This window comes from Stenella coeruleoalba, assembly GCF_951394435.1.
Source record: "Stenella coeruleoalba genome assembly, chromosome: 13".
Lineage (NCBI taxonomy): Eukaryota > Metazoa > Chordata > Mammalia > Artiodactyla > Delphinidae > Stenella > Stenella coeruleoalba.
The window spans coordinates 53,938,248-53,951,529 of record NC_137159.1 but is presented as its reverse complement, the minus strand read 5'-3'; the positions used below and the strand labels follow the sequence as shown (position 1 = coordinate 53,951,529).

At 44.4% G+C, this 13,282-nt stretch overlaps 1 protein-coding gene across 3 annotated transcripts in view; it reads left to right on the top strand.

Moving 5' to 3' along the window:
* The window catches only part of CAMKMT (calmodulin-lysine N-methyltransferase), a 407,610-nt gene extending 396,226 nt beyond the window's left edge, over positions 1 to 11,384 (top strand). For 2 of the 3 annotated variants that reach the window (XM_079941097.1, XM_079941096.1), the window contains one exon: positions 1,283 to 11,384. In XM_079941097.1, coding sequence (XP_079797223.1) covers positions 1,283 to 1,360 — 78 coding nt within the window. In that variant the 3' untranslated portion in view covers positions 1,361 to 11,384. The remainder of the gene's footprint in view (positions 1 to 1,282) is intronic. The other variant, XR_013831098.1, reaches the window with a different exon arrangement.
* Positions 11,385 to 13,282: the final 1,898 nt, after the last annotated feature.

Genomic DNA, 13,282 nt, shown 5'->3' with positions numbered 1-13,282 from the left:
TAAAAAATTAGATTAAATCGAGAGATGTTGACAGATGTGTGTTTAGGAGTAACACTGTCGTTACTTTGGTGGCAACAAAAATTCATGAGGATCTTTCTAAATGGACAACTAACCATCTGTAAAAAGGGCAAACGCCATCAAGGGAAACAGAATGAGTGACTTTAGCGATTGTACCACCATCAGTTCTTAGGAAAATGGATTCGAAAGTAGAGACTGCGTTGGCTTTATGTTTCCCAGAGGAAAAAGAAAAGTAGGATCACTGCTGCTGTCCTTAATAGTGAGGGCATGTCACAGTTTGGGAATATGATTTAGAAGAAACATGCACTTTAGAAAGATCCAAGTTAACGTGCCCCAGACCTACGAATGCAGGAAAGTGTCATGCTGGAGCCATTTATTTAGATCCAGGGGAGGGCGGGGTGCGATGTTTGTCTGATCTGAAACAATAAAGGAATGGGTTCCATGTATAATTAAAAGAAATATTTATTTCTGATCCTTATAAATCCAAAAATAAATTCACAATTGGCTCCAAAACACCAGCTTCCAAAATAGCAATTTTGTCTTTATAGATAGCAATGTATCATTTGCTAGAATAAATATAAATACGATTCTGAAAATTATTCTAGCTGAATGAGGAAACGCGTACTTTAGATTTGAGAACTCTGACTGGACTTTTAAGTCTATCATGGGAAGGCTCTCAGAACTCCACCTGAATAGTACCGAAGCTTTTGCTGCTCCTGTTGTTGGAATCTGTTTTCCTCCTCGGAGAAAACAATGCTTGAATTACTTATCATTAATACTGAAACCCCTAGGAAGCAGCTGGAGAGCCTCTGAAATGTCTTAGGCCCCACCAGTCTGTCCCTTGCGCCCAGGTCTCCAAATGATCTGAAACGCTTGCCGGCCTAATTCCTGGGGCACTGGCAGGGGGCAGAGAGATCCAGGAGCAGAAACTTCGACGCCAAATGGCTGGTCTGGTGAAGATGAGCAAGCCCCCAGCTCTCCCTGTGCCAAAGTACCTCGGAGTCCACAAAGTCATAAAAGCATCCTGGCTATTTATGAAAAAACACCCTACCCCTCACCAAAAAAAAAAAAAATCCCAACTTGATACATAGTATTGTCTTGTCACTGCCACTGAGGACCACTTTGAGTTGCTTTTTTGTGCTTTATTTTTCCAGAACAATATACTTAGGTAAGAAGTCTTCCTTCTACTCAACTTTAAAACTGATTGGTGAAAATTCCTAATTGGAGTCTCCTTACCCTTTTTTCCTCTATTATTCTTTTTCAGTTGAAAAAGGAAAACCAGGATATATATGAAGAAAACCTTCATTACCCACTTCTGCTTATTTTAACCAAAGATGAATAGAAGATTAAGCTGCTCGAAAGACAAAGAAAACATCCAGTGCACAGGCAGGATTTTCACAAAAACAGAAATCTGTAACGGGTATAATATGCAGTAAGCCGTTGGCTCCCTGAGATTTTCAAGCCCCCAGGACATGGGCCCCAACTGCCTTTGCAACATTCCATGTGTGGGTTCCGGGGTCCACCTGTCCTCACCCACGTTGACTCCCCAGCCGTCCTGCTTGTTGCTCTTCCTGCACCAAACTTTTTTTTTCTTTTTTTTTTCTTTTTTTTTTTGGCGATACACGGGCCTCTCACTGTTGTGGCCTCTCCCGTTGTGGAGCACAGGCTCCGGACATGCAGGCTCAGCGGCCATGGCTCACGGGCCCAGCCGCTCCGCGGCATGTGGGATCTTCCCGGACCGGGGCATGAACCCGTGTCCCCTACGTTGGCAGGCGGACTCTCAACCACTGCGCCACCAGGGAAGCCCTGCACCAAACTTTTGTCTTTAACTATGTATAAGCGGCCTATGTGAGATTTGAATTGGGCTTGAGAGCCACCCAAATATTTTTCCCTCTCATTGAGACAGAATTTCTTTTGGTGATTCCCACCCCACCCACCACCCCCCTTTAGAAAATATCTTGGTCTTTGTTCTATTTTAGTGCTGGTCATTTTTCATCTGCCAACCCAGCAAACATGATGATTCTTTCCTGGTTAAAAAAAAGAAAGAAAGCAAGCAAATCTTTCAGATCACCCTCAAATTAATTGTATTAAATCTGCCATCTCTGTTTTGCTGTCTCTCTCTCTCACCCATCCTCCTTTTTTCTTTTAAACAGGATGTTTTTTTTCCCTATAGATGTATAAGAAATGACTACATCAGCCCAAAGCCTCATAAACTGACCGTTTGTCCTCTGGACACAATAGCATGGCCAGCCCTCTGCTCCTCCTCTCCAATTATGTGTGATTAGTCTCAGTGCGTTGTGTCAAGGAGGAGGAGTGTGCTGAGTGCTTATTATCTGTTTAGGTACAAGAAGAGCACATTTAGGCTCTGACTATGGATGAAAAGTGAGCCTTTATCAGGGCTCAAATCTACTGCTGTTCTCCAGGCCTCTTTCAAAAGAGGTCCTTTCCAGGGAAATTTTGAATAAATGGTTGATAAAATGAGATGGCAACCAGGGCGAGTTTTTAAAAACTCAATCACACAATTATCTGATTGAAAGTAAGTATATATAGTCCTATGCAGCAATGCAAGTGTATGGTAAACATTTAATATGTGCTACCTAGGATTAAGAGAGAATGACTTTTCTGCAGGGAACCCAAGCCTCTCCTTGCCTGGTTCATCCCGGAGATGCTCTAATGCCTTTTGTGGAAATTCAGATGTTTATCTGTAAGGAATCATCTGTGTCCACGTTCACAGTAATGTCATTAGTAGGTTAGCTATATATCCTCCTATCTTTAGTAGAGGCAAAGCGTGTATTTAGCGTGATACAATTAAAGTGATAGGTGGGAGACTGGGGGCGAATCCTTTTGCATATTAAGCAAACTTAACTGTCATAAAAACAGCGACTCTCAGATGTCTTCTCTGCTCACTTCTATCATCAAACAAATTTTTCACCATCAGTTTGCATGTTCTTGTATTCACCACTTTTTCTGCTCCATTAGAGCACCTAGACGGATCTCTGAAGGCATAGGTCAAGTCGCAGTTAGATCATACATTTCTTTCTCACAAAAACTTGAATTGCAATGCCAAGTGATGGGCTAACATCACAATAACAGCAATTTATTCCTCTTTGGATAAAACAGCAGTCTATTCTCAGTGCTAGATAAAGACCAGGGCAATGCAAACCAGCCATTTAGCTGAGTAGTTCAGCTAGTGGCAGCTCTCCTTTGGCGACTGTATAGGTTGCACACTGGCTTCCTATTTTCTTGTTTAAAAAATCAGAATTCGGAATGTTTTAAAAGGCAACACAGGTAGTTCCATTTATACTGGTGAAAATGCAGAGAAATGATTTCTTCCTGCAACTAAATCTGCCAGACAAAGAAAACCCATCCCTGCAGTAGCATCTAAGATCACCTGTTCTTATTTTTTCTTGTAAAATATAGAGCATCAGAACCATGAGAATAGTTCCATTTTTTTCTCATGAAAATACATGAATTGGCGAGAATTCAGTTTACATTTGTGTGTTGTGGGTGTAGAAATCCAGTGTTTATTTTGCTGGAAGAAATTGTATTTTAAAAAGTAAATTAGTAGTGTGTTTTTTCTTAATATCTGAGAATAGTGTGTACAGTTACCTAAGCTGGAGACAGGGTATAAGAATTGAGCTGTGCTACCAAAAGACATTGAGTAAAGAAATATGTTCATTGTGACTAAAACCTAGAGAATCTTTTGTAAAATGTTAAGGGTTTCATAGATTTGCTCTTTATGGGACCCTTACCTGGAGATGTCACTAGTCCAGGCTCTTTGGAAGTTTGTAAGAAACTAATGTTGTATATTATTGAATAGTTTAAAAGTGTTTTTATTTTCTCAAATTTTGGCGAAGTGCCGATATTGAGAGGGGAAAAAATTATAGCTGCTTTAGAAAGTTTATCCACTTACATTTCTTTTGAACTTTATGGTTAAGAATTGTTTCTCTGCATCGGTATTGGGTTGCATAATTGCAATTGAAATGCCCCATTTCATAATTGTCTGTGTAATTGTGCCTGTGTTTGTTTCAAAACAAAGCCTGTCTGAAATCATAAGAATTATTACTGTATTCCTGTTTCCTGTGTACCTGTATCTTCTGAGAAAACTCACAAATCTCTTTTGTCATACTAAATAGATTTGGTTGGGTGTGAGAATGTTTCTAATATCGCCCATGGTCAGTTCTAATGCGGTGATATGAACAGCCACATACAAGTTGGTTATAAGAAATATATTTTATTTTATAGCAAGACATATGCTGTGAATTGGGATAAAAGTGCTAGAAAAGACTACCTAAGAGGTTGATGCTATTTTGTATGAATTGTGTATTTTGTTGGCTTTTTGACTGAGCACGAAAATGTAACTTCCATTAGGGTAGGGTAATTTAGGTGCTCTGTATTCAGCAGAAAACTTGTCGGGCCATAAAAGCTTTTCTGGCTGGTTCCTCCGGTGTTTTCAGAGAAGAGCTGCCCGCCCCTTGCTGTTTTTCCCTTTGGCTTCAGTATGGGCTGAATTCACCACTGCATACCTGTTGAATCAATTTGGGGGATCTAGCAGTTAACTGAGTGAATGGAAGGATTAGTGGCCTTTTGGAGCCCTATTTCAACAGCCAGGTGTCTTTCCTAAACTAGTTAACTGCTTTTGACAGTTGAAGAACCTGGTTTTAATACCACAGGCAGGAGATTGTTGACGTAGCGGGGTTTTTGTGTTTTTTTTTTCTCTCTACTATCAAAGTGGGGCATACCTTCTTCTCCTAAGGGTTAGGCTTCTTTTTTAATAGGAATGGACTGTCCCCTTCCCTCAACACAGCTTCCGTGGGGCTTTTGTGCTTAGTCAGCATTTGACTTGTTTCCAGTCTATGCCAAGCAATTGGGTGGCATTGTCCAGCAGTGGACTCGGGGGAGGGGGCAGAATGCTCACACAGGGGAGGGAGTCATGTGTACGTAGATACACACACATAGACACACTCACAGGGAAGATAAGGCTGTTTAGACCCTCAATCTGCTTCCAGATTCCAGGTACACTCCCCAGCCCAGATCAAAGTCTCCTGAGTTGAGACTGTATGAAATGTCAAAATTAGGCTGAGTGTATCCCAGAGAGGAAAGATTGATTTGAAAGTCAGACTGGGTCTCCTTAGACACTGAATTTAGACAGTGGGCAAATATGTTTTCCTGAGTGGACTATTTCCAAATTAGGAAGCAGCCCGTTGGTGTTTAACAAACCATTAAGCCTGAAATGCCACGTTTAATTCTCAGATTTCATTTTACCCAGAAACCTTACTGCCCAGACTGTGACTAAATGCTCACTCTGTTCTCTGCCCTGGACGTCTGTTCATTTGGAGTCTATCTTTTGCCTTTTTTGTCCCCCTGACTTTTCAATTAATACATTTTTTAATAGATAAAACAGATCATACTGTGACTTTTAAAATGTCAACAAGCTTGTAAACAGAAATGTAATAAAATGGCTAATAGGAGATTCAATAGTTAATAGAGGGCCTGAAGTGTGAGCAAATACAGTAGCTGTATATTGGAAACTGTGCAAGTGAAGATGGCTTTAGTATTGCAAACTGAGGAAGAAAATTGTTTTTAATTAGCACCTTCATAAGAACTGCTGATTAATACTGTTTTGTTTGGTGAAAAGCTTTCAGCTGAGTAATTTGTACAGCCATTACAACAGTTTTGTTAGAGCGGGACTCCTGTTGTTAAACACAAACAGCAGATGATAATGGTGGAAGATGAGTTTGTCATGTAACAATTTACCTTATTGAAAAAAGCTTTATATTAAACCCAATACAGTCGGTACCAGCAGAAATCACATATTTTACATCCTCCCAAAATTGCAGTGTGCCATGCTTATATTTTTTTTTCAGGGACTGGAAGCAGATTTTATATCATTTATAAAATTATATACACAATTTAAAGGTGGTGTAGCATGGACAGACCACTTTCTCAGCAGCAGCTTACATCGGAGCGGTAAAGTGGCCGTGTATTCAAACACTTTCTAACTATACAAAGCAGGTTGGAAAATGGAATCCTAATTAAATAATGTTAGATGTAAATTTGTATTGGGACTGGATGTAGGGAAATAAGAATTAGCGTTTCTGCCTTAGGTGAGTTTATCACACATAGGATCTTTAGAAACAAAAACCTCTTTCGCAAGGAAAGTTTAATTAACCTTTTCTCTTTTTTTTTTGGAGGTGTTTTTAACCGACCAAGGAAAAGAGTACACATTCAGTGAGACCTGACCAGGGAATAAGAGGCTGATTTCAGTGAACTCCCATCAAATGGATATTGCCCTAGCCAGAGGCATGGGAACTTTTCTTTTCTTTTTAAATAAAATGCAGTGGTAAAGCATATTTGCATTAAAATATTACACAGACCAAGGCTGGTAAGAACTGTAAATTATTGGAGTGGCGTAATAGAGCATGAGATTTTTTTTTTTTTTTTAGACAGGCCTTCGGGGTAATAACAAGGGTTGAGGCTCACGACAGTGCCAAATAAGCTTTAGACAGCATAATAGTCTGCAAAGAAAGCCACAGAGCACTAATGTGAAGGAAGAGCTGTCCACCACATGCAGCAAAAATCACCAAAGGTCATTTTATGGTAGCAATTGTGACATAAAATTGGTGGTCATGCTACATGCCTAATACTCAGCACAGCTTTATAAATGATGGGCCCCTAGCGATGGCTGTCATTAAGTGCTTTCATCATAATAAACTTTAAACTGTTGGCTTTATGAATCGCCAGCTAGCTTCAGCTGTTCGTTGGATGGAGCTTGCAGTGCCTTAAGTGTGACAAGACCTATTAGGAATTGCAACCATGTTTCAAGCGTACTTGGCTTCCCCACTCCTGGGGTGATTGCTGCCTATTAAACGGCGTCTGGGAAGATTTTCCTCCAGCAATCTCTGATCAAGAGCTTTTTTGGGCTTTGACCTGCATTTCCTTCAAGACTTTCTCTGAGGAGTTTTATAAGAGCAAAACTCCAGAGGATTTATAGCCACTTCTGATTAATACCTTTCCAGTTTTTCTAGCAACTCTCCCACTGCTGCACAGAGAAAAGCTTTCATTGTTCCTGAGATGCTTATTTGTGACCTTTTCTCTGCTTCCTGATTCCCTCTAACGTGTTCTCTCAGTGAAATCCTCGGGGTGGAACCAAGGCAGTCGGTGAAGTTGTTACAGCTGGAGAGACAGAGGAGGAAAGAGGGAGGCTTTTATATTTTTAAAGAATTACATGCAGGGCAGTCTGGCCCCGCCCATTTAAAATACCCGCTGTGACGTCACGGGCCGCTGCCGTACCAAAAGCATCCTTAATGAGCCCTCGGTGTAAACCGAGCCGACACGTAAAGATTTCATGATTCGAATTACACTTTCATTAACCTTTAGCATAGGAAGTCTTTTAGTTCCCATAAATCTTACAGTGGCTTACCGTCTGTCCTACTGATGTGAATAATAGATGTTTGGGGAAATCGCTCTTTAAAAACCCAGGGTATTTAATTTACAAGGGCTAAATACGTATTTCAGACTCACTCAGCAAGAACTTTAATTACTTCTTGTTGATTTTTCTAACTTGGAGGTCGCCCCCCCCACTTCAGTTTTCTTCTGCTTGACTCAGGTTTTAGAGATGGTAAACGCTTTCAATGTCTAAGTCCCTGCCTTAATACTCTTATTAGTCTTTTAAGCTAAGTAATGTCCTCCAGATAGTTATGGGAATGTCTCAGGTGTGGACCATTACACAATTAAATTAGCAAACCTCAGAGGGATTGGATTAGGACTCAGCACTCAGCAGGGAACACCTGGGGATGCTAGGGCCGAGCTGGGTTTCTGAAGAGCAGGGCTCTGGCCGTGAATAAATAGTGAGGGTCGGCCCGCTAGGTAGCCTCAGTGACAAACTTGTCTTACCAGGTAAAGTATTGCAGGCTAAACTATTTTTTCCTGGGAGTAGGTTTCTGTGGCCGTCGGAGTGAACAGGACAACCGTCAGCCAATGTGGCAAGCTGAAGGGGAAACAAGAGTTGGAGGACTCGTGGCTTTGCACGTACAAAGGCATCCGCCCATCCCTCCCCGCGAGCCAGCCAGGGATGGACAAGTGCATGTGGAGGCTGCTGCCCAGGTGCAAGGGGTGGGGGCAGGGCGGGCTGCAGAATGCCCCAGAACAAAGGCGCCTCCAGGGGCCCGTGCAGAGATCACCTGCTGCCTCCAGGGCAGATTAAGGAGGACTGGAGAGGGCATTCGGAGGAAATGGTGCTGTTTTTCTTTGGGAAATCAATTCGTCCCACGCTTAATAGGACATTTTGCCCTCCCTCCTTGGGAGTCCTGGGCAATGTGCTTCCAGGTCTCTCCAAATCAAGTTCGGAAGGAGGTGGCCCCTTGGCCTGCCCGAGCTCCTTCAAACAGCCTGTGCCCACCCCACCCCCCAAGAATCTCTCCTGCTCTCGGCCAGGTCTCACTTCCCTTTTCTCCCTCCTTTGGGCTCTCCCGCCCCTCTCTACCCAGGCTCCTTTCATAAGGAGGCTGAAAGTGGAACTTTCCCTCACTCCCTTACTTTGAGTTTTCTTTTTTCCCAGTGACCTGGGCTGCACTTTGCCCCCACTCCCTGGCTGCCAATCTCCTCAGGGTTCGGGCCTCTCTCTTGCCATTCTTGCGGGCTCCCCCTCCTTGAGAGCTCCGGGAGGCCCAGCCTTCCAGAATCCGATCTCCTTCCAACACTGCAGACCCCCTGCGGAGGAAGGAAGAGGCTTCCTCCGAATGAATGGCCGGTAAGGAGGTTTTTAATTTGTCTGGAGCTACAAGAAAAAGGCCTCCGAGCCGTGGCCCTCCCTCACCTCGTTTGGAAGCCCCCCCCTGACTTCCCGGTGGGCACTGTCACCGCTCCATCCCAGGCAGGTCCACCAACAGAATGGGGCGGAGGGGTCTGAAAATACTGGTTTGTTGTGTGAGAATCGCCTCCACAATTTAGAAGAAGGGCTTTGTCAGTTAGATTGCATTTTTTTTATTGTTTGCTGGCTACCGATGTGAGAAATTTGGAACTTGAGCAGTTTCTGTCACACAGGGTCAGAAAATGAGCTCAGCCCATCCCGATCTTGATTTGCAATCGGCCTTCTGATGGCCGAGCTCTCCTTGAGCTTGGGGGAAATGTCACTATGCTGTCCCCAACATGGAAGACGGTACATTTAAAAGCTTTGCCCACCTGACCTGTGGTTTCACCTCCAGGTGCATTAGCCTTCATTTCCTTCACGGGCTTTATTTTTAGGAGCAGAGGCCACAGCCCTGATTGGCCTATGTTTTGAGTGGAAGGCACAGGCTCTGTGTCTTTTTTCTCGGCCAAACCACTTATGTGAGCAGCATCTGAGGATGCCAGGAGAGAGCAGAACGAAGCAGCTCCCAGCTCCCAAGTTGCCCCATGTCTTTCCTCTCTGCCCAGCTTCTCCTGCTCAGCCCACTTCAGGCCCCGGGAGACCACCTTCAGGCTGGGTGACAGAGATCTAAGGGGTTCCAGCCTGCCTTCCCCTGGCTGTCAGTGTTTTGGCCTCACCTCACAGCCAGGCTACTTCTAGCCCCTACTTTTGTTACCTAACACAGGTTCATGTACTCCATGCAGTGAGGCCGAACAATACCGAAACATCAGAGTTTGGAGCAAAGAAAGGTTTATTGCGGGGCCATGCAAGGAAAACATACCCCAAAAAAACCTGAACTCCCCCAAGGGTTTCAGCAAAGAATTTTTAAAGGCAAGGTGAGGGAGGGGCGCGATTGGTGGTCGCACACTTCTTGCTGTCATAATCTTGGTGCAGGAATGCTGTGTAGGTCAGGTCATGATGTTCCTGGAAACCTCGGACAAGACAAATGTTATTCTCTGTTCTGCAACTTTTTAATCTCTTTATGAATGGAGAAGTGTTATACCCTTAAAGGTATACCTTGAGAATGGGCTAGCCGGTATATTTCAGGCTATAGGCAACGTTCTTAACTGGAAGCAAAAGCAATAGAATACAAAGGTTAAAGTAAAAGAAAGAGATCTAGTATGGAGTCAGATTTGTTCTTCCCTATACACTTACAGCCTCCCTCCCCCACCCCCAGCAGACTAGATAAACCATAGAGTGGTTTCAGTAATCTCAATATGAATATGATACTGAAGGAGTTTATCTGACTCTTCCCTTATGGTTGAAAAAAAAATGGCAGCAATATTTTGCAGCTGTGCCTATCAAGAAGTGGAGTCTATTTCTCCATCCTTTGGTTTGGAACTTGATTTGGCTTACTTTGGCCAATGAGATGTCAGTAAACATGAGTACAAACAGAGGTTTGAAAATCACTTGCACACTGAGGTTTGCTCTCTCTTGATGCCTTTGGAACCAGCTACCATGTGAAAAAGCCCAGACTATCCTGCTAGACACTGGAGATGTGTGGCCCGCTCATCCCCATCATTCCAGCCATGTGAGCGAAGGCATCCAGGACCAAACAGTCTCTGGCAGACCCAGCTGATGACTATAGCATGTGAGCGAGCCAGGTGAGTTGGCATAAAAACTGCCCAGTTGAGTCCAGCCCAAATGGCCTACTCACAGAATCATGAGCTAATAAATGGTGGTTTCAAGCAACTAAGTTTTGGGGCAGTTTGTTACACAGCAATAGATAACTGATACAATCTTGATGTTTTCTCTCTGAGGTACTTTTCTGCATCCTTAAGTGTACCTTGAAGTACCAAAACTTTTGAGATAATGCATTGCCTAAAATGTATTGAGTTACATAGTGACTAATACTGTAAAAAAACAAAAATAGGATTCAGGTCCCACAGGCCTCACTCACCCTTCAGAAAACCAGCCTATTGCAAAGGCGGATCACTTGCAGAAGACACAAGAGAAAATGGGCTGTGGGAGGAAGTACAATGGACTCAGAATAACTAGATTCTAGCCTGGGTTCCCCCCAGTAACAAACTGGTCGTTTTAGGCAAACTACTTAATCTTTCTGGACATGTGTTTCCTCCTCTTTGAACTAGATAATTTAATTTCCCATTTCATGCTAAATTCTGAAGCAGTAAAGATAAAAACATTCCATTATCAATCAGGGCCAGAGATTTTGATCACCTCAGGGAACAGGAATTCTCTGATACTACCAAGAGAGCTGTCCCACATTAGCGTGGCCCTAGAAAATACTTAGTACTTCTCAGGAGACTTTCCTATGAGGTTCTAGAATGACCTTGATGTTTCACCTTGCTCTGCCCCAGGCTGAATGCTAGGGAGCTGCCTCAGGTACCCACTTTGGGGGAAGAGGAACAGTGGGGAACTGAGCACCTCCATGTTTATTCACTAATAAATGTTTTTTTGTGTGCTGTCACCCTGTTAGCCGCTGGGGATCTAATACTGAATAAGACCCTGTGACATGCTGGGGCCTAGTGAGAAAGACAAAATTGCTCTCCACACAAGGAGCTTGCATTGTTAACAATAAACAAATGTGGCAGTGCATTTATAAAATAATTATAAATTGCAGTAAATTCAGTGAAAAACAGGTAGGGTCCTACTGGTAGAGAGTAATAGAGGGGCCTACCTCAGACAGGACGGTGGAAGAAACTCTTTCTGAGGGGTGTCAGTTGTGAGAAGGAGCCGTCATGCAAAGAGATGATAGTGGGGAGAGGGGCTCAGGCAGAGGGAATGTGGACAGCATGCCCCGAGGTGGCCCAGAGCCTGCGGACTTCGAGGATGAGAGCGAGGCCAGTGTTGCTGGGGCCTTGTGAGGAGGGACGTGAGATGGGCGAGAGCCAGCCTGTGCAGGATTTAGTGAGTTTGGATTTCATTTGGAGTGTGATGAGCAGCCATTGAAGGGTTTGGAGTCATGAGAACGACACAGTCAGAGGGACATTTTTTAAAGATCACTCTGAATGCTGGATGGGGCGTAGTTTAGAGGAAGTGGCGATTCCAGTGAGGGAGCTCCTATAATGTGGTGGTCCTGGTGAAAGACAGCGGCCATGTGGACCGGGGACATGAGTGATAACGGGGGAAAGAGGAGCAAACTGATTCAAAGTGTGTGTGTGTGTGTGTGTGTGTGTGTGTGTGTGTGTGTGCGCGCGCGCGCCATAGAATTAACAGGATTTGCTGGTGGCTTCCTCATAAAATTACAGGTGAAGATGTCAACCTAAAGGTCTGAACCTTCTGCTCTAGAAATGTAAGCCCTCTTCCCTTAATAATCTACCTCGCCCCCCACCCCCGTAATGGGATGTGTGGAGCTATGAGGGGACAAGCCATGGAGAGGATGCCATCTCCACAGGCTCTACTTCAGCTTCAGGCTCTGCACACTTATGGGCACCTGGGAATGGGGGGTCTTCATATCCTGATGCCTTCCTGGCCCCCCAGATTGACCCTGCCTGACATCCTCTTATTCTCTCAGAGCGAGAGGTGACAGTAGCTAGATAGGACGGGGCTGTAGGATAAGGAATCTATTTCTATTTGTGGCTATAACCCCCAGTCTTTCGTTCATACTGTTTTCCTGGGCCTCCGGCACGCTTGGGGATATTCAGGGAAAGACCCAAGGAGGTCAGACACTGGCCTCTGTCCTGGTCCTGAGGCCCCACTGAGCTCCACAGGTGCAGAGCAAGTAATCGCCTATGAGGCAAGATTTAAGGAGCACAGGAAAGCCTTTGGGTGGGAAAGAAATGTGTCACTGATACTGAAATTCCACCAACAGACCACCTTCCCCTCAGCTCAAGGCAGGGGTTACTGTCAAAATGAGGCTCCTCTGGGAGAGGTGATGCTCTGTTGGTCCTTGGCGTGAAAGATCTGAGGCCAGGCCTGAGTGAGGGTGGAGATATAAAGCAGGCAGTGTGGAGAGGACACAGGGAACCTAGAGGAAGTAAAGGGGCCCAAGACCTGGGGAAAAGAGCAGAAGTGGGGGAATCCAAGTGTTGGAAACCACTCATCAGCCTCACAAGGTTACCTGGGCCAGGAGGGCCATCCTGATTCAACAGTGCACACACCTGATGGCGCGTCCTCCCCATGCATGGGAATATGAGCACAAGGCAGGTGATGTCCCTGCCCACACAGTGCTCATGAACTCAGAGGGGAGACAGAGCGCATCCTCATATGAGACAGATGCATGGAAAAGGACTGGCCAAGGGTTGTTAGAGATCGACAGAAAAAGCAAGTACCTTCTGAAAGAGGAGGCAGGGTTTGCATTAGGCCATGACTGTTCTGGCAGGAGGAGGAAAGGCCCTACCAGGGGAATGAAGCTCATGAAGATTTCAGGAAATGTGGACTTAGCAGGAGTGCGGGTTAAATGAGGTAAAGAGT